The 22,312-nt window shown below is 37.9% G+C and overlaps 1 protein-coding gene across 3 annotated transcripts in view; it reads right to left on the minus strand.

Annotated features, from left to right (window-relative positions):
- Positions 1-22,312, minus strand: part of LOC127617285 (E3 ubiquitin-protein ligase NEURL1B-like) — a 53,627-nt gene that overhangs the window by 21,519 nt on the left and 9,796 nt on the right. Inside the window, exon 1 of one of the 3 annotated variants that reach the window (XM_052089238.1) lies at positions 4,379-4,875. The exons of the other annotated variants lie outside the window; for them this stretch is intronic. Within the exon in view, the coding sequence (XP_051945198.1) occupies positions 4,379-4,409 (31 nt within the window). The 5' untranslated portion in view covers positions 4,410-4,875. Of the gene's footprint in view, positions 1-4,378; positions 4,876-22,312 lie in introns of those variants that run through there. 3 annotated transcript variants of the gene reach the window in all.

The raw sequence follows: 22,312 nt of genomic DNA on the forward strand, positions 1-22,312 counted from the left end.
CAGCCTTCTTTTGGCCATATTTCGGAAAACAGACTTTGATGTTAACAAACAAAAGATCACATGTTTAAATATCTATCCGAATGGACTACAAGCATACAAGAGTCTGGTAATGTTCCGTTTTGTGTAGGTTTCCTCCTTGCCTTCATCATAATCTTTGCTTCGTACCTAGCAATTGGAGTACGAGTTCAGCGCCACCGGAAAAACAACAAACTCAAACCGCTTTGTATTATCCTGGCTGCCTTCTTTTGCTGGCTTCCATTCTTTATATTAATTTTCATTCATGTGTGGATCCATGAAAGCAACTCTACAAACCCATCAGCTGAGCTTACAAGATTTAAGGAACTTTTAGACTCAAAAAGTCTAAGACTCTTCATAGTCAGTCTTGCCTACTTCAACAGCTGCCTGAACCCCATCTTGTATGTATTTATGTATGAAGATTTCAAGAAAAAGCTCAGACCATCTTTGGTGATGGTGTTCGAGAATGCGTTTGTGGAGGAACACCTGGCTCTCCGCTCACATTTGCAATCCCCATTCCCATACTGGAACAGAGATGGCCGATTCATTAGCACATGAGAGTTAAAACAAGGCTGCACTTGCCGAATCGCAAATGGGGTACGAAAAAATCATTTCAGCGATGCATCGCGATTCATACTCAAACGATTCTCAAAAGAATCAGAATCGATTGAGAGTTCAGTTTAAATTACAGCAGAGCAGTGGTGCACGCCAAAAACAGATGTGGAAACGTAGACGCGAGTTAAGTGCATACACTAAAGTTAAGTGCACAAACGCGACTGTTTGCAGACCAGCTGTATCAAACACATGACCAGTTTTTATTGTAGCTGTTTTTTGGGTGTGTTAGCTCTAAGATCTGTCCCAACACATGTATGATGCAGCCAGTTGGGCAACAGCATCTAATAAATCACCAACAATAAGAGAGAAAAACATTAAGTTGGATGCATTTAGGACTGCAACAACTAATCGATAAAATCGATTATTATCTATAATGGAAATCATCGACAACGGATTTCATTATCGATTAGTCGGATATACTTTATGAGCACAGAGAAGCTCTGTCATTGACGTAGAGGCAAGCGCAAGCAGGAAAACCATGACCCAAGTTGTTCAGCACACGAGAGCACTTTATAAACACTTTAAAGATAATAATAAGCATAGAGTTTAATGTGGAGCAGTTGCTGCATCAGGTGCTATTTGATGTGCTTAAGAGTAGTTTCTCTCCAGCACATGACTTTCATTTTACTGCTATTTTCTGTTTTATAATGTATACATGTTATAAATTCAAAATCAGGTGTGTATTTGGCAAAACTGTTTGTTTTTACCACATATAAGTCTCCATTAAATTTCACAGAGCAAGCGAGCGCGCGCATCCACGTCATCAATCCAATCGCAATGGAGAAAGGGAGCGCCATCATTTTGATTAAACTTGTGCAACATCATATCTTGATTTCAGTTTCAATGTAATCAATTGTGCAGCTTTCATTGATGTCACACTGATGTCTCAGAGGTCAAGGTGTGCGGTTTAAAGTGTTTTAATTAGATTGTTTCTCATGTGAGTGCATAGTGAGCACTGGGATGAGTCTTTTCAGCTCAAGAGTGAATCTGCACTGTGTTTAAAGATGTCTGTACTGTATTAAACTGTATATAATGCTGAATATAATACATAATAATGCTAAGGGTCCTGATAATTGATCGTCTTGATTATGCTAAATGTAATGTCTGATTCCACTAGTAAATTTATACCATGGCAAACATTATTTTACTGGATAAACATACAAATATTTTTTTAAAGAATAGTTTAGAAAAAATGTATCAGCGACAATACTATTTTAAAACCCACAATATTAATTTAAAATACTTCAAATGTATGTAATAAGTGACAGTGTACAATCATATGTATCTAACATAATTATGAATTTTTCAGCTGGGCAGAATTTTTCATATTTCTATTCTGGTGTCGCCATTGCCCTCTGCTGGGCTGATGTTTTGTCCCTTTCCATGCCCAATGGATCATTTTACTCTTTAATGAACAGTACTTTTAGTTCTACACATTTTTACAAGTAATGAAATGAACTGTTTTGCATTTGTACTTAAAGTAATAATAATAAAAAAATGTATCTTAACTTTTCATAATTGAGGCTTAGTTCAAAGTTTTGTGAACACCCTATATCATTTCTGTTTTTTAAAATATTATATTTTAGGGGGCCTGGGTAGCTCAGCGGGTACTGACGCTGACAACCACCCCTGGAGTCACGAGTTCAAATCCAGAGTGTGCTGAGTGACTCCAGCCAGGTCTCCAAAGCAACCAAATTGGCCCAGTTGCTAGGGAGGGTAGAGTCACATGGGGTAAACTTCTCGTGGTCCGCCCTCGATGGGACACGTGGTGAGATGTGCATGGATGCTGCAGAAAATAGCGTGAAGCCTTCACATGCGCTATGTCTCCGCGGTAATGCTCTCAACAAGCCACGTGATAAGATGCGCGGATTGAAGTCTCATATGCGGAGGCAACTGAGATTCATCCTCTGCTACCCGGATTGAGGCGAGTCACTACGTCACCATGAGGACTTAGAGCACATTGGGAATTGGGCATTACAAATTAGGGAGAAAAGGGAAGGGGAAAAAATCATATTTTAATAAAATACAGGAAATATATTTTTTTTAATCCGATTATTCAAAGAAATAATCAAAGATGAATCGATTGTAAAAATAATAATTAGCAGACATAGATGCATTCATGTGTTTTCCAGACCGTTTGAAAATTTCCTGTGACCTGTTCCAGTATTGTGTCCATTAAATGACACACCCAATCAAGGATGGTTTCTGAAGACTGTTAAATTTCAAGCATATTTAATAAAACATAAGACACAAATTACAATTTTTTCGAGAAATAAATCAAGAATTACTCTTTCTGTGGTCTTATATAACCTGACGTAGACGGTGTTAAACAACCTCACTGAAATATTATCCAGTTTATCCTTTTAAACGCAGCCGTGTTTTGTACATATAAAGTCACCTATACAATGCTTTTGTGAACAGTTAAATGCATTGGTTCTGGAGGGTGGGGACTGAGCACACAATGAGAAATAATGGGAACCAGATAGAGCTTTATTATTTGTGAATTTCAAAACCAAGAATATTCTAGAGGTCAATTAGCTCCAGGACTGCCACTGCAACTTGTGACTCACTCTCATAAACCTTTTGATAAATGCATGCACACTTTTGAGTTAACATGTGCTGAGCATGTGCATTTTCTTAGAAATTATCAAATGTCTATATTGTGCTGCTAATGAAGCACCAATTAAATATCTCAATAAACCTAGTTTTAATTATCAGTGAGACGTATTTACTCTTATCAAAAGGTCTTCTAGAGTAGGGTCTAATCTGAGACCACTAGTGAAAAAGTTTCTTTACAAATTACATTATCAGCATAACCATTTCAGTGACACGTTAATATGAGTTTGAGAATTTTGAAGTATTTGATAGCAATGTATCCTTGCTGAGCACAGTTCTACAACAATGTGCTCTAAACAGCAGGCAGATACAATAAGTTCACTTAAGGGCCCTAGACCCCCCTAAATGCATTATTTCAAGATTCAGCTTGCCATAAAAACATTTGCAGGGTAAATATAGGCACTAAATAGAAATTGTGTGTCCATAATGTTTGCTTGAGGCATTCTCTGTATTTTTTCTGGGAGATGGAGACAAGTGTGTACAGAACAAATGTAGCATTTATCAACAAAAAAAAATAGCCATGACTTTCCCCACGGATCTCCACTCAAAATCTGCTCTGAACTGTGCCTAGTTCATCATCAGCATCAACTCTTGTGGTCTTTTTAATGTGGGCTAATAAATCAGCCATCTCTCATTAGAGAATATAATGATCTGTTTGGTTGATCAAAAACATAAATACAGCCAAATATGGCATATACAAACTCTATTATCCATAACCTAAAGGCAGCTGAACATTCATCACCAATTCGCCATGCACTTGGAGAAACATGGAGACCAACTCTACAAATATTCACTCAATTTGCTTTGAAAACCAACATTTGAAATGGAATATTAGCACAAAACCTGGCTTTAATGGTGAAGCATTGCCTACAGTACTAAATAAATATATGTTACCAATGACACATTTTCAGGATGTCTAAATAACTTGAACATCACCCATCAAATTCTCACTCCCACGCAGCGCGCGCACTGTCAGGCCAATAATGTTCAGAACCACATAATATTGCGTGATTCAGTATTTGCACAATATATCAAGACATTAAACATGTTTACCCATATGAACTCATATAAAGATGTATCCGATACTGTTAGAAGACCAGATCAACCGAGGCACAACCATGCTATCTCCTACCTATGAGGGGTTTGGGTGTTGTGTTCCCCATTACTTCCAATAATTCCTCTCCCTTGGTGACAAGTGGATCGTGAATGCTGCAGCTCCCGGTCCGTCCATTTATTTTAAAATACACGGAATATTCTCGCAGTCACAGCTTTGTGAAATCTCTACGCGTTGGTAAAGAACTGAGAGTCGCAGCGTCTACCTAATATCATGCACACTTCAACCCATTGGCGTCTATTGGCGCATTGGCCAGCCAAACATTCCCCACGCCTTCCCGACGTACAACCCATCTACACTGGACGCGACCAACTAGAACGCTCCTGCCAACGCAGCTGTAGACAGTGCAAGCCCGCGACGTCTCCTCGAACAGCCCGAAGGGGGGCGTTCACAAAAGGGACCTTCTTGCATTAAGGGTCCATTCACACAGGATGCATTTTTGCGTGCGCCAGAGCGTTTTGTTTTTATTATTATTATTATTACTATAGTTGTTTTCTATTGTAATCACGCGCTAAATTGACGTCTTTGACCTTTGCACCGCATCTCGCTGTTATTTCAGCGTCTCGCGCATTTTGTTTTAAAGGCGTCTCGAGTCACCTGCGTTCTGTTCGATTAGTAATAGTATTCGTGTCCAACCTTTTGTTGTAGCGCAATGACGTGTTCGGTGTGAACGGCCCCTAAGCCTCGTAACGGAATGAAACTGAACACAGGATCTCAAGAGGCGTTTTCAAATTTGAACAATTTGAACTTGATACGACGTCTTAAATACGCAATGCTAATGGGGCGAGATGTTATTAATAGTAGGCTAAGCAAAAACAGCGAGAAAACGCTGCATGTGATGTGAGTACATACTAGACCAGTTTAAAAGCGCTATAAGAACGAAAACGCTTCCTTTGTGAACGCCCCCTGATGTGTTATTTAAATATTTGAATGCTGTGATCAAGGTGTTCTGGATTGTGAGCGACGCAAGTCACGCGACAAACTAGAATGTGTAGTAGGCTATAGACGCATACAACGGCAGCGTGTTTTGTCGCGTGGCGACCCTGGCTGTTAATTATTTCTCTAAAGCTCTTATAAAAAGTACTGTTCCAGTTTGGGATGCCACCCGTCCCGTATTTAAAAGATAAAATTATGCGATTCACATAATTTCGGTTATGTGAAATCCCGGTGAAATCGTTCCAGATAGCCAATTCAACATTGATACAAATTGGAAAATGTGCCTATGTAAGGGACCATCTGAAAAGTCCACACATTGTGCTAAAACGTGCTAATGCTGTGGGGGGGGTGTGGTAAGGGACCGTCTGAAAAATGGTGGTAAAACTGTGGAGTTTACTATATCGATGTTCAATAAGATCAAACAATGTATGAATACAATCATAAAGACAAGTACAGGTGAAGGAAAAAATAAACAAATAAAATAAATCCAAATAAATACAAATTTTTTTTATAAACCATCCAAAATGTATACATAAATAAGATAAAGAAGACAAATAATTGAGAATATTAAAATAAATATATTTTTAACATATTTCTATTTTATTATTTTTAAAGTCATGGGTCAGGAAAGTTCTTATTAGAAAGGATATACAATTTGTATTAATAATGCATATTAATGGTGGAGGATGTGGTTATTTTGAGGATATAAGTCTATCTTGATTTTTCATGCCTATAGAAAACTGTTTGAAATAATTCAAGTCAATCCATTTTTATTTGTATAACACCTTTCACAACAAACACCGTAACAAAGCAGCTTTGCAGAAAGTCAGACATTAACAGAAGATAAAACTTGAATATCTATAATGAGTCATCATTGTGTAGTTTGATTAAATATTATTGTAAATTGTGTATAAAAATAAATAAGTCATAATTAGACTTAGAACATCAGTGAGCAAGCTGAAGGAGACTGTGGCAAGAGAAACCAGACTCACTCTGGGGGCCAGTTCCCTCTGGCTAAACATCATGAATATAATGCCAATATTACTTATGTTTAGTGCAAGTAATGGTTTAAAATGATTAAACTAAGTAAGTGTTAAGGGTCAGTGTTTAAACAAAGATTTTGTAAGAACAAATTGTGGGTAGTTTTGAAAATGACACAAGCCCTTATGAGGAAATCCCCTCTCCAACCCCGCCCCCATCCTCTGTCCTCATGACCTTGACTGCTGGGATCTTTGCAAGCTGCTTCCTGTCTTGTGAACTGTAGCTGTCTCTAAGGAGCCCTGTCCAAACAGACCTAGCCCATGATTGCCGGCCACAGGCCAACGTCTATTAAATCTGCCCCAAATCTACCGTGGAGAGCTTATCCTCACATTATGCACAGCATGTCACCTGGTGTGACAATTCAGACAGTTACAAGGGTGTGTTCATTCCACACCCATGCATGTGAAATAATCTCAAACTGCTTAGAATGGGGTTTTAGTTTTGGTTGATGTGGCAAAGAATGACAATTAGGGTGTGTTCACACTTGTAGTTCAGTTCTCTTGGTTCGGACCAAAAAAGAAAATGATACATTTAGTCCTGGTTCACTTAGCGTTCGTTCACACAGGCATTTTTAACACCAAACCTAAAGATACAAAACAGAAGGCATAAGGATAAGGTCACAAGCTGATTGGATAGCTTTTATGACATATGACGATTTTGTGACGGAACTTGACGAACATCCAAAACAATGCTGGCTGCTGGGCTAAATGTTCTCGTTGGATTTATGTATATATGGTGGTATTTTTACCAGCTGAGATCAAACAAAGTGCTAATAAAATGTGTAAAGAAGTCAAAACAGCGGCAGGAATTCCTCCGTTGCACACACAAATGAAGATTTGCTGCAAGGAGACGGCAGTTCTGACGCCTGTACTGAACTGTAATGGGCAACATATCTCCTATGATGAGAAGAACCAGGTATGCTTGAGGTCGGTATTGAAGGCAAATTACTTCCTGTTATTGGTCCATTTAGACGTCTTTGGCCCATCAGTCGAACCTCACCAAAGTTTGTTTGGAAGCGGACCAAGACACACTATTAAGGGTTTGGTGCGCACCAAGGTTCGGATGGCAGCGTTTACACTTGTTCAAACGAACCACACTAACAGCAATAACACCAGAGTTCATTTTAATCGACCCAAACCAGCCAAGAGTGAAAACACCCAAGTCCGCAAAAGTGGGTGCAAAAGAAATTCTGTTGGATTATTTTATTTTTGGGGGGATTTTTTTCCCCTTTTTCACCCAATTTGGAATGCCCAATTCCCAATGCACTTTTAAGCCCTCGTGGTCACGTAGTGACTCGCCTCAATCCAGGTGGTGGAGGAAGAATCCCAGCTGCCTCCGCGTCTGAGACTGTCAACCCGTGCATTTTATCACGTGGCTTGTTGAGCACGTTACCATGGAGACGTGTGTGGAGGCTTCACGCCATCCACCGCAGCATCCACGCTCAACTCACCACGCTCCCCACCGAGAACAAACCACATTATAGCAACCACAAGGAGGTTACCGCATGTGACTCTAACCTCCCTTGCAACCAGGCCAATTTGGTTGCTTAGGACACCTGATTGGAGTCACTCAGCACACCCTGGGATTCAAACCAGGGGTGGTAGCCAGCGTCTTCACCACTGAGCTACCCAGGCTCCCTTTCTGTTGGATTATTAATGCACATCTGGTTTTGGAGCAAGATAATTCTTATAATAATCCATATAAAAAAGGATATCTTGCAGTGCACTGTAGTATTAAAGCTAAATAGCAATGTCAAGTTCAATAAATCAGATAAGGTTTGATTAAGTTTTATACATTTAGTAATATATTGATATGTACAAGGAAGAAATAGTGACCCTCCTGCAATGCTCCGTGTATGTAAAGGCAGGGCCAATGCACAATGGAATTCTTTGATGCATTTGTCACAATTCTAAAAGGAAAGGCGGCAACAACTGTGGTTTACATGTGAGGAATGTTTGAGGCGGAGACTATTTGCACAGTAAACAAAATAGCACATGAATATAAGCTCTTTGTTTGGGAGAGAATGATATCTTCTAGAGTTGTCGTGGGATGAATTCCATTAGCTACTCCTGCAAATATGCAACAAAAGGTTTTTTGGGGTAAATGTCATGTCAACTTAAGGAGTTTTGTGTTCCTTGCCACAGTCGCCTTCAGCTTGCTCACTGGGGTTCTAAATGCAATTATTATTTACTTATTTAATTTGTATGCACAATTTGCAATATTTAATCAAACTGTACAATGATGACTCTAAGACTTTATAGATATTACATTAAAATAAAATTGAATGCATGCTTTCCTGTAAAGTGGGGTGGTATTCACTTTATGAGATTATGAGAAGTTTTTGCAAAGCATGCAAAGAAAAACAAACACTATTTATTTCTGTCGTCCCAGAACAAGATTTTTTGCCCAATGTAACCACATCAGTCTGGACTGATCCTCAATTTTCAAACATTTTTCTGAACATTATTGTCCATGTCCCCTCTCCTCTGGGAACAGCTAACACAAATCTGTCAGTCTGATTTCATGAATGTCTAGGAGCCATTGGCATGGTCACGGATGGCAATCAGGACAATGTTACTCGAACAAAAAGGAAATGTATGAAATAACATCTCTATAAGACAATGCTGGAATGGGTGGACTTCTAGGGAGCATTGTTTGGCAGAAGACTAAATTTGCATTAGCAGAAGGCATGAGATTAAGGCTGGTGTGCACCGTAGTTCAGAAAATCACTTTAACACCAACCGAACTCTGACATGAGATGGACTCCAAAAGTGTCCAAAATGTGTAGAAAATGGTGTGTATACCAAAGCTAACCTAAGAACAGAACTCTTTTGTCAGTGCAAAAGCATTATGTTCTTTTGAGGGATGATGCTGTCACACTGTGGTTAGACTTGGACTATGGTATCAAAATTGCTGCCATACGGTGGAGTGACTAGTCCTTGGACTGCAAAGTGTTACATTAGCACTTTTCTAATTCCCATCAAGTTTCAAAGACACAGAATAAATGCTAAGCAGATGGCCAACTGGAAGGACTGCATGTGGTTGTCTGAGCAGCAGGGAAATCTTGTCCAAGCCCCAAACTCACAGATCTAATGACAAAATGAGTCATAACCACAGTCTGAGAGGACGCAATGTTATCAATGCATGTGTAAATAATAAAAACACCATTTATAATCCAAATTAGATTATACAAATAATCTCTGCAATATGATTTCACTCTGATACAGTCTTTGTTTCCTGTGGAAAGATACGTTGTTAGGATGTTAGTTTGAAGTCCAGCAATTGTGAGCTGAGGAATGTTATATAATGTTGTTATATATACATCATTACGAATTGTTTTTGTTTGACGCACAAGATCTAGGGGTAAATAAACTAGTTTATTTAAATTCATTTTTATTATTAAAGGTAAAAAAAATATATATATATACACTCACCTAAAGGATTATTAGGAACACCATACTAATACTGTGTTTGACCCCCTTTCGCCTTCAGAACTGCCTTAATTCTACGTGGCATTGATTCAACAAGGTGCTGAAAGCATTCTTTAGAAATGTTGGCCCATATTGATAGGATAGGATCTTGCAGTTGATGGAGATTTGTGGGATGCACATCCAGGGCATGAAGCTCCTGTTCCACCACATCCCAAAGATGCTCTATTGGGTTGAGATCTGGTGACTGTGGGGGCCATTTTAGTACAGTGAACTCATTGTCATGTTCAAGAAACCAATTTGAAATGATTCGAGCTTTATGACATGGTGCATTATCCTGCTGGAAGTAGCCATCAGCGGATGGGTACATGGTGGCCATAAAGGGATGGACATGGTCAGAAACAATGCTCAGGTAGGCCGTGGCATTTAAACGATGCCCAATTGGCACTAAGGGGCCTAAAGTGTGCCAAGAAAACATCCCCCACACCATTACACCACCACCACCAGCCTGCACAGTGGTAACAAGGCATGATGGATCCATGTTCTCATTCTGTTTACGCCAAATTCTGACTCTACCATCTGAATGTCTCAACAGAAATCGAGACTCATCAGACCAGGCAACATTTTTCCAGTCTTCAACTGCCCAATTTTGGTGAGCTCTTGCAAATTGTAGCCTCTTTTTCCTATTTGTAGTGGAGATGAGTGGTACCGGTGGGGTCTTCTGCTGTTGTAGCCCATCCGCCTCAAGGTTGTGTGTGTTGTGGCTTCACAAATGCTTTGCTGCATACCTCGGTTGTAACGAGTGGTTATTTCAAGCAAAGTTGCTCTTCTATCAGCTTGAATCAGTCAGCCCATTCTCCTCTGACCTCTAGCATCAACAAGGCATTTTCAGCCCACAGGACTGCGGCATACTGGATGTTTTTCCTTTTCACACCATTCTTTGTAAACCCTAGAAATGGTTGTAGCGTGAAAATCCCAGTAACTGAGCAGATTGTGAAATACTCAGACTGGCCCGTCTGGCACCAACAACCATGCCACGCTCAAAATTGCTTAAATCACCTTTCTTTCCCATTCTGACATTCAGTTTGGAGTTCAGGAGATTGTCTTGACCAGGACCACACCCCTAAATGCATTGAAGCAACTGCCATGTGATTGGTTGATTAGATAATTGCATTAATGAGAAATTGAACAGGTGTTCCTAATAATCCTTTAGGTGAGTGTATAACAATTTTCACTGTTTCATAATAGCTGTAATGTGTAATTTCTGGCCACTAGTAGCATCTAACGGAATTACAAAAATAATAATTGTTGCCACATATTTTCCCCAAACACTAGCACCTTCTGCCACTGGTTAGACAAACAGGTAGTCCCACCCTAAACTCACACCATTGGTTGAGCCATTGTTGCTATTTCGGGCCTCTCAAATAATCAGAGCAATTTTGAAAGCACCACAGTATTATACTTTTCATGGAAATCAACCTACAAATTGCTTACTTTAAGTTGACTGAAAATTAAGTTGGGCAGTACCGCCACTCCCTATACGCATTTTACACAGTCTGCAGAGGGCACCAACTTATATCCTAGGGTTGCACCAGAAACTCCACCAGCTGCCCTTCCTCGCACTTTATGCATTATTCAAAGACCCAATAGCAGTCACGGAACACAGACGATCGCCTCATTACGCAGATCGCAGAACCGGGCATCAATTTGGCCTACGCCGGCCCTGAAGCTGGGATAGGAAGAAGTATTTTAACAATAATAAAAATTTTAAAAACAAAACAAAAAAACAGTAGCTTTAAAGTCGTCTGTACAGACGAAGCAAAGTAAAGTTGGAAGCATAACTAGTTTTAGTTATTTGGGGTTCTCACAGCTGTCTGAGTGGATTCATGTCAAACTCTCTATATGCTCTCTTTGCATGAAATCACACAAAGGACACATTCTTTCAGGCTAGAGATGCATGTGCTTAAATGAGCTGATTGCTGTGGGGCTGTGGCATACTTAAATTGTCTTTTTGAATGACTCAATGATTTTTAAAGCACAATGATATAATTTTGTGTTAGGTTAGTCAAATGAATGTAGTCATCATGAAAGAAAAACCTATATGCCCAAATGCTCTCTCGCAAATTTCCAATATATATGTTGCTAAAGTGATGATATAAACTCAGTTTATAAGGTTCTATCTTGGATTTTCGTCAAATAAGCACATTCACCTAGTCAGTGCCACTTCATGCTCTTGTGTGGTTATTTTAGAATTTTTTTTTAAATCATGCATCTAATATTTAAAAAAGTCAAAAGCTCTATCCATGTCTGCTAGCTCTGTATCCCAATGCAGGTTTTGGGAGAGATAGAACCAAGTAGAAGGTCACAATATGACTAACAACAGTTGAAGTCAGAAGTTTACAAATTCCTGATTTTAATCGTATAGAACATTCCCTGTCTTAGGTCAGTTGGGATCACCGCTTTATTTTAAGAAGGTGAAATGTCAGAATAATTGTAGAGAGAATTATTTATTTCAGCTTTTTATATCACATTTCCAGTGGGTCAGAAGTTTACATACACTTTGTTAGTATTTGTTAGCATTACCTTTAAAATGTTTAACTTGGTCAAACGTTTTGGGTAGCCTTCCACAAGCTTCTCACAATAATTTTGGCCCATTCTTCCAGCGGAACTGGTGTAACTGAGTCAAGTTTTTAGGCCTCCTTGCTCGCGCAAGCTTTTTCAGTTCTGCCCACAGATTTTCTATCAAATTGAGGTCAGGGCTTTGTGATGGCCACTCCAATACCTTGACTTTGTTGTCCTTAAGCCATTTTGCCACAGTTATTGAGGTATTCTTGGGGTCATTGACGATTTGGAAGACCCATTAGCGATTGAGCTTTAACTTCCTGGCTAATATCTTGAGATGTTGCTTCAATATATCCACATCATTTTCCTTCATCATGATGCATCTATTTTGTGAAGTGCACCAGTCCCTCCTGCAGCAAAGCACCCCCAAAACATGATGCTGCCACCCCCATGCTTCACGGTTGGGATGGTGTTCTTCAGCTTGAAAGCCTCACCCTTTTTCCTCCAAACATAACGATAGTTATTATGGCCAAACAGTAAAGTTTACCAAAAAGTAAGTTCTTTGTCCCCATGTGCACTTGCAATCTGTAGTCTGGCTTTGTTATGGCAGTTTTGGAGCAGTGGCTTCTTCCATCCTGAGCAGCCTTTCAGGTTATTGCGATATAGGACTCGTTTTACTGTGGATATAGATACTTGTCTACCTGTTTCCTCCAGCATCTTCACAAGGTCCTTTGCTGTTGTTCTGGGATTGATTTTCACTTTTCGCACCAAACTACATTAATCTCTAGAAGACAGAATGCGTCTCCTTTCTGAGCAGTATAATGGCTGCGTGGTCCCATGGTGTTTATACATGCTTACCATTGTTTGTACAGATGAACATGGGACCTTCAGGAATTTGGAAATTGCTCCCAAGGATGAACCAGACTTGTGGACGTCTACAATTGTTTTTCTGAGGTCTTGGCTGATTACTTTTGATTTTTCCATGATGTCAAGCAAAGAGGCACTGATTTTGAAGGTAGGCCTTAAAATACATCTACAGGTACACCTTCAATTCATTACACCTCCTATCAGAAGCTAATTTGGCAAATTATCTAAAGGCTTGACATAAATTTCTAGCATTTTCCAAGCTGCTTGAGGTACAGTTAACTTAGTGTATGTAAACTTCTGACTCACTGGAATTGTGATATAGGCAATTAAAAGTGAAACAATCTGCCTGTAAACAATTTTTTTAAACATTACTCATGTCATGCACAAAGTAGATGACCTAAACAACTTGCTAAAACTATAGTTTGCTAATATTAAATCTGTGGAGTGGTTAGAAAATGAGTTTATATGACTAGGTGTATGTAAAACTTCTGACATCAACTGTATAATCCTTATAGTCAACCATATCTATACAAAACATATAAAATGCCTTGCGAGTCGATCTGAAGTGCTTGTAAAGATCTGCAGATATACCATCATTAAACTATAATTAATATTATAATGGCCTGGTTTAGTGGTAAACTTCAAATAAGGTATTTATTTGAATGAAAAGGTTTATTTTAACCAGATCACATCATTAAAAATTTATAGCCTAATTTGGGAAATAGCCCCTAAGGATTCTGGGGCAATCCAGTCCCTCAACCACGGCCCAAAACTTTTAAAACATGACCTTTAACTGATTCACAATATATTTGGTGAAATTAAAATCTCAAATCATGTCTTGCTTGTGGTTAAAAGAGGGCTGCCTTAGTTTATGTGATTTGTGGTTAACCATGCAATCATTTATACTCTCTTTTTTATAGTTCACTTGTAAATTATTTCCCCTCATTTTCCTAAAAAAGTAATCAGTACATAATATACTATCTAACGCTTTTAGTTGCATTAGCCTGGCAACAACTGAAGTTAACATATTTGTACTTGGGGGTGGGGGGTGGGGATGTAGCTACTGGATGCAAATTGCAAACCTTTGCCTAAAGTTAAAAAATACATACATTTGGAATGCCATGAGTGATGAAATGAAGAAAATAATAGTTTTAGAGTCTAAATTATGTTTATATATATATATATATATATATATATATATATATATATATATATATATATATATATATATATGTAATTATACTGTACATAAACCAAGCACTAATATTGCAATCCTGGTAAAAACAAAAATACCGAATTTTGTCATGTGACTTGAAAAATGTGTTTCATATGTAAACATCTAAACCAACTGACTTAAAATTTACAAAAATGTTTAACCAATAGACACCAATAAAAGTAATTAAGGTTTAGATCAAGTAAAAAATAAATCTTAAAGATAACAACACATATCCACTTTTTTTTTTTACATTGAACAAAATTGCATTTTAAAAGGATCAATTTAAATCTAGGAAGGTGAGTGCTAATATACATTGAACAAGATAGAAAATGTTTATCTCAGAAAATAATGATACAATGGATTATTGGATAACCAATGGTCATCCACAGGTAGGTCGCTTCACATATCCTGTCTGGCAAAAACCCCAAATATGCCCAAAATAAGTCTTTAAGTCTTAAATATCAGGTTGAATGAGTATCAGATAATTCCTTTGACAAGTAGGTGGTTAAGTATTGTGTTCTTTAGAGTGCCATTAAGCACAAATAAATAGAAGGTCAACAAGGGCCAAATACCAAAGCAATATTTTAACGACGGTCCTAAAGTATTTATTTATTTCAATGTAAAGGAATACAAAACTGACCTGAGTTTGAGTGAGGCAGACCACCTGGGGAAGGAAGGTGAAGGTATTACATAACCAGCTTATAACAGTACCAAAAGAATATTATAAATCAGATCGTTCCGACTCTGAAATCTGATTGGATGAGACACATTTACCCCATTGTACTTCAATTAAATTCTATATTAAAGCGTCTATATGTTGATATGTTGTTTGTCAACTGTGAGCAACATATAGAAGTACGGGATAATGTACAATCAGAATAATAAAAAAGACACCAATTGGTTGATAAGGATGTTCATGTTAGTACGACGGCGCTTTAATGCCACGATAAAATAAAATAAAAAATAAAATTCATATAGTCTTATAGTAAAAATAAGTCATATAGTATTACGATAATAAAGTATTCTTTATCAAGAAAAATCAATAGCTTTATGACATTAATGTCATAATATTTTGATGTAAAAATTATACGAATAAAGTCGTAGCATTATGGGAATAAAGTAGTATATTGCATGAATAAAGTAGAAATATTTTGAGAGAGAAAAAACATTTAATAACTATGACAACGATAGAACGGACGGCAATCCAGCAGCTTCATTAATGCAAAAGATGGATATGGAGGATTTAGTTCAATCATACTGTAGGATAGGATTTAGCAACAAAGAAATCCTTGGTTTTTTGGTTCTTTGAGTTATTATTAGTATCCGGACACTGCAGCGGTTTGGTAGGGAATTGAATTTATTCAGGAGAAAGAACCAGACAGACATTTGCGCAGTGCCGCTCAGCACGGGTAATGCTTGGTCTGCTTTTTTGTTGGTTTTTGCTCTCAAAACAACAGTATCACTGAAGGGATGTTCCCATATATAATGCCATTTAAGTCACAGCAGTTCCAGATATCTTTCACTTCACTTGAGCCCTTGACAGGCGCCTAAAGGTTGAAAGCCCCAGTACTAATGCACATCTCATTCATGAACAGAGATCTTGCAAAACATCCTACAAATTCAGCTCGGCAAGTTGCATAGCCAATGTTATCTCCGGGGTAAGTGGAGTTTACTGTAACTCAGATGCACTTTACTGTTGTTTCTCAAAATAATGTGACTTCAATCTCATAATGCAATGTCTTTACTCTCGAAATCATAGTTTGTTTTTGTTTTGTTACTTGGCACTAAAATGCTGCTGTATGATAAGAGTACTCCAGAAGGCTATGTAATAATGAAATATATAACTTGGCAGAAATATTTTATATTCTGATTATTATTAGTATTATTAATTTATGTAAAAGTTTCTTAAACATTGAGGCCTGTTATAATATTGTAGTTGCAACTGTCTAAGCAAAAATTCATAAGACGAATCCATTGTAAAATCCCTATAACGCACGGCCTCTCATTGTTTATTTCTTTAAAGGAAAACACCAGCTACATCAGAGAGCTGTCAGTGGCTTCAAAATGTCGTGAGTACAAAGGATCAGCGTGTGGTAGTTAGTGTGCACATATGGATCCCAGACACAAATGTTTCATTGCAGTCACTTTTCATCAAGAATTGGTAAAAATAACAAAACAAAACAACTCCCTGTGGATCAAATTCCTACAAAGCAAAAATTTTGGATACATTGTAGATGTGGAGTTTAAATGTGTTTCCATGGCATGTATATGACCTATGATGTTTTTATTTAACTTGCCTTTCCACTGAGACATGGACACCAACAACTAGCCCAAACCATGGCATCTGATATCTTGAGGTCAAAGGTAAAACTTGGGAACCAGCATAGGTAAGGAATAACTTTCTTGCAATTTCTGGTTCCTCTACACAGTGAAAGAGATGTTAGAATCCAAATTACTTCACACTGTTTACACATCTTTTTTTCCATCAGTTGAACTTGACATTCATAACAATCAACTTCCTCCACGGAAAATCAAAGTGATGTTTCAGAATGTTCATGTACCCTGAAATCAACCCCATTTGCATTATGGCAAATTAGTGACAATCACTGTCCCCCATCAGACGTTATCGCATCAATTCAAACATGTTTACCATTCCCAAAGGAGAAACTGATCAAGTGTTGCATGTACAATCTCTGACACATGCGTTCTAGTTCAGCAGAAACCATGAAGTAATCTCTTTCACTCTGAGACACGGGTTTGGGTCCTGTGGATATCAGGATGTAATCACGCATAACAACGGTGAGTGTGATTCGAAGTTTGCATTTTCATTCTAAAAATACTAATTTTATTCCACCAACACCAACAGGGTTTGGGTTATTGTGTATGGTTACTAACACAAGCATCGTTGTTGACTGAATTACATAATTTACAACCAAAATTACAACTTTTGCCACCACCGTGTGGACATTTCCCTTCAACCTCACTTCCAGGTTCAGTCTGCAATCATTTCTGTCATTTCTAATAGATTTCATGAGTTTTGAGAGTTTCAACAGTAATTAAATTCAAAGGCATTGCAACAGTGGCTGTTTGGCTGAAATTATGATTGCTTGGATTTAAAAAAAAACAATCACCCTTTTAAGCCTTTTCAGAGCAAATAAATAACCATCAAGAGATATTGAATATTGTCAAAAGACAGAAAAATATAAAGAATTGTTTTAGCAATATTGCCCAACTTTGCTGTATATATATATAAAAGGGTACAAGCTAAAAAAAATAATAAATGAAAGGTCCTGTCCTATTGAACAACTTAGGACTGCTGGTAGTTCTCCCTCCTACTGATACAGCACAATGCTGTTATTGCAGAGAATTCCGCTTTTGAAAACCAGTGGAATGTAGCCATGTGTTCTAAATAGAGCTTACACATCGTAAGATTTAATGGGAGCCATGTGAATTTGAGATTAATGAGAGGTGAATTTGATCTTTTAGTAATACTGCTGTTCCTGTTGAGATTCAAGAGAACCCTATTTAACCCGTCTGCAATGTGACCAAATGCTCTTTAAAAAGATGACAAAACACTAACCAGAAATGTTTATATTTTTCGAAGAAAATAATTGACAATACAAAACTCACAGCGACAATGATAGGGTGTTGTGGGTGGTTTCCAGGTCGCTGTTATGCAGTTGCTAGGGTGTTCTGGGCGGTTGATAGGTGGTTGTTTACTAGTCAAAAGAGTCCACTCACAATTATCTATGATATTCTCTCGAAGGGATGGGTATTGACAGATTCCAAAATTCGATTTGGATTCACAAGCTCTCAATTCAATCCAATTCCAGTTTAGATTCGATATCGATTCATATGAGAATTTTTCAGTTATAATGTGCCTTTTGCTTTCATAAGGGTCCCTTCTTAAAGGTGAAGTGTGTCATTTCAGTGCACTAGCCCCACAAAACCAAACTGCAAACATAATGTCATGCCACAAACTCACAGCATGTTGCTCTTTACAATTTTCGGGGAATCAGCCTGCAATGGCTTACTATACTGGTTTCTGGAACAGGAGAAAGTATTTTCAAATTAAATGACACACTTTACCATTAAATGCAAGTCCATGAGGTTTTTTGCACACTTTATAATTTGCAATGTCTAATTGCTTTGTACAAGCCACACAATTTGAGATATTATTCATGTCTGTAGCACACATGGTGTGGAACAAGCACCAAAGTTAAGCAATAGTAAAAGTGATGCTTTAGAAAACATAACTACTTACTCCAAACAATATGGTTTCTGCATGGCTAAAAACTAAGAGACCAACCCTGTGAGATACTTACATGTTTTCAAAATGCCTTTACAATAACATATGTAAAAAAAAAACAGCAGATATCCATATAAATCAAGTTTTCAACATTTCATTTTTACTTTTTTAGGCATATGGTATTTTGGTAAGAAATGTTTCTGGTGCAGTTTCTCAAGTCTCACAGTCGAATGCGATCCCTCAAGGCCATCAGTCATGCATCCCTCATGTCTGAGACCCAAGATCAACAAACAATGTTCAAATGGGTGCTTTAGCCCAAAAATCCCCTGCAATGTCTCTATCCCATGGAGAAAGCCATGGCCCTCCTCCCTTGAGGGCCCCTGTGCTCTTGTGACAGCTCTCAGGGTATTGTTAACCTTGTGAAGGAGGGGCGACACGAGTCCTTGCGGGCCAGTTTGGAGTTGCTTTACAGAGTATTAAAATAGCATTCAAAGACACAGGAGGACAGAACAGCTGTTTTATCTGGGGCTACTGAGATAAATACATCTGTAACTAGTGACATCGCTGTTATGTGCATGCCCTGGTTCCAGGATTATACAACATTATACGTTGACAGAATGTATTTGTCTTGTACTGTAATATGTTAATAAAAAGATTATGTTATGGACTGTGGCATGCTGAAGTGCTTCTTATTAAAACGTATACATATCTCATACAGTTGGGTTCTCAGTTTGCTGAGGCAACCATCACTATTACCATTGTTCATGTTCAGGAGAAATTATTTGAAAAAACCACTAAAGCTAAGTGGACAAGAATGATATCTCAAATCATGTTGAGTAGAGGTGTGCTATTACTCTTCTAAGTGATCAGACTTATGATTTTTTTATCAAATGGGCAAAAAACCTATAGACTTGCAATGAAATATGGACACGAGCCACATCTGGGCACCGGAATATCCGACATGATCACACAAGTAATCAACATACTGCTTCCGAATGTCCACGTACCCTGAAAGTAACCCCATAACTGCCAAAAAACTGACAAGCGGCATCTCCTTCAGACATTTTGCATCAATTCCAATGTGTTCACCTTTCCCTGTGGCACTACTGACAATCACGTTGACATGGTTTCAGGTCTCATGGAAATCAGAACGTACTTGGGTTTACAAAAACAAAGGTGAGTGTGGTTCGGAGGTTGCATTTTTGCTCTAAAATTACATATTAGTTCTCAGGTTAGGGTTTAGGTTAGGTTGTAGGGTTAATAAAATATGCATTCCTATAGACCATATTAAATCATTCACAAATACAACTCGCTTTTGGTGCCACCCTATGTCCATTTCACCTCTCAACAACTCTTCCAGCTTCTACCACTAGGGGCAGTGGTTCGAATTTCGATAAGCGCAGAACTATTTCAGCCGAACTTTCAATCTCCTGTCAATGAAAGTGGGATCAGTCTGCAAAATCTTGGGAGTGCCCTCTTTTGATTTGGGCCAGTAGACACCTAGCAACCACACAAAACACTGTAGCAATTTGCTTAAAACCACTCAGAACACCTTAGCAACTGCTTAGTAACACCTTAGCATTGTGGCAACGATTTTACACTGGCAAGCAACACTTACATTTTGTTCAGGAAACCTAGTTATTAGCATATTTGGTGCACTAGTGCCAAAATTACAAACTTTCATCTTCAATTTTCTCAAGTTATTAATAAAATGAGTCAACGTCATGTTTTCTGCTCACCTTTGGTATTGATTACAGTGTTATAATCTTTCTAATTTTGTAAACATTTACAGTTCTATTTGACTCAAAATGGACTTCATCATAGATTTTGTTGGTTGCAAATGCATGTATGACCTATTCCATTTGTAGTAGATGTCTCCTGGAGAGGTGAACACAATGGCTGCAGTGGCCAACAATGGGATCGTGCATGCCATTGTTAGTATTTTGGCGGTTTCCAAGGCGCATCGCATGACTCGCTGTAACAGCTGCAGCGTGTGCCATGGTGGAAGTCTGAAGATAGCTTGCTTGTTTGCTTGTGATTAAATCTGCTTGTTTTGGCACCCTCTTCAAGTGTTCCTCCCTAGCACAAATGTTTTGTGAAGGGGACTTTTTCAAATGAATACAAAAAAGGAAAAAGGAAGTATCTATTTAGATACAGTGTTCTGTTTTCTCCATTTTAGAATCTTGCTTCCAAGTCATGCAAGTCACGTACAATCTGAGAATGTTTAAAAAAAAAATAATAATTATTACAAATTATATTATCAGCTAAACAGTTTAGGTGAAAAGTTGAGTTTAGAAATATATGTTAATTTCAGAATTTCTTAGTATTTTGTAAGTCGACCCTTTTGTTTTATTGACAGGATGCAATCGGCCTGTCGTGAACTCCATTAGTTTGTTCAAAACCTGATGATCCAGAAATCCAGATTCAAATGTTATCCCGCACGATTTGAAAATGTTCCAGAGAGCATCTTCTGTGCTTCAATGGAAGGAAGGAAATCAATTTCCACAAAAATACATTTCTACTCATTCCTCCTTTTCTTTAAAAAAACCCGCAAACATCAGGGTTACAGTGAGGCACTTACAATGGAAGTGAATGAGGCCAATCGTAAACGTTAAAATACTCAATGATTCAAAAGTATAGCCACAAGATGTAAACTAGAATATAATATCAATATAATTTTAGTGTGACAAAATCACTTACTAACCTTATCTGTGTAGTTACATCCAATTTTACAACTTCATGTTGCCATGACGAAATAAAGCTGTAAACCCTAAAACGACCATAAAACGACACGTGAACAACTTTACAGCTCACATAACACACAATTTTTAACATAACAATTGATGTATGTGCTTTTATTAAATTATAAGCTTCACTTTTCTGCCTTTGGCCCCATTCACTTCCATTGTAAGTACGTCATTATACTAATAAAAATAGTACCTCGATTTTTGTTTTTTTATAAGGAGGGACTAGCCTAAATTATGTTTTGTGGTAATTAACAATATGCCACAAATGCTGTTGATTAAGCTTAACTTGTATTGAACCCAGAATATACATAATTTATGTAAAGAAATATGCTTATATGATTGGTGACCTGGAAATAGTCCAAAATCTTAAATATTTATTATTCAATTTATGTCAGAATTTTTCATTGTTTGAAACTTGTTTTTTTCCAGGTTCAATTATATTAAGAATCCCAGATTTTCAACGTAGTCTCAGACATTTGGACCCCACTGTAGATATTGGACTGTTGTGAGGAGCATTTCAACACATTGCGTGATTGACGTGTTGGTGAACGCTGATGTCTTGCATCTAAGCACAATATGGGGAGTTAAATAACACAGGCAGCATTTTGTCCCTGGAGCCAACCCCCCAACCCACTGCCATAAATAGAAGACTAAACAACAGGTAAGAATGTGCCGTGGAGTCCACCCATTAAGAAGCACGGACACACAATTTTCCCTGACGAAACTGCAAAGATGAAAGGCAGATGAGGTGTTAATGTGCAGATTCACATTATGTAATAATTTCTCCAGCATACTGGTTAAATGCTGAGGGGAAATGAGCCATTGGTATCACAGATCCTTGTCACCTTTTGCTCCTCTGCCCCATTCTGACTTGCGTGCATAGCTGCCCTTTTTTTTCCAGGAAGG

Source organism: Xyrauchen texanus, chromosome 23, assembly GCF_025860055.1.
Source record: "Xyrauchen texanus isolate HMW12.3.18 chromosome 23, RBS_HiC_50CHRs, whole genome shotgun sequence".
Lineage (NCBI taxonomy): Eukaryota > Metazoa > Chordata > Actinopteri > Cypriniformes > Catostomidae > Xyrauchen > Xyrauchen texanus.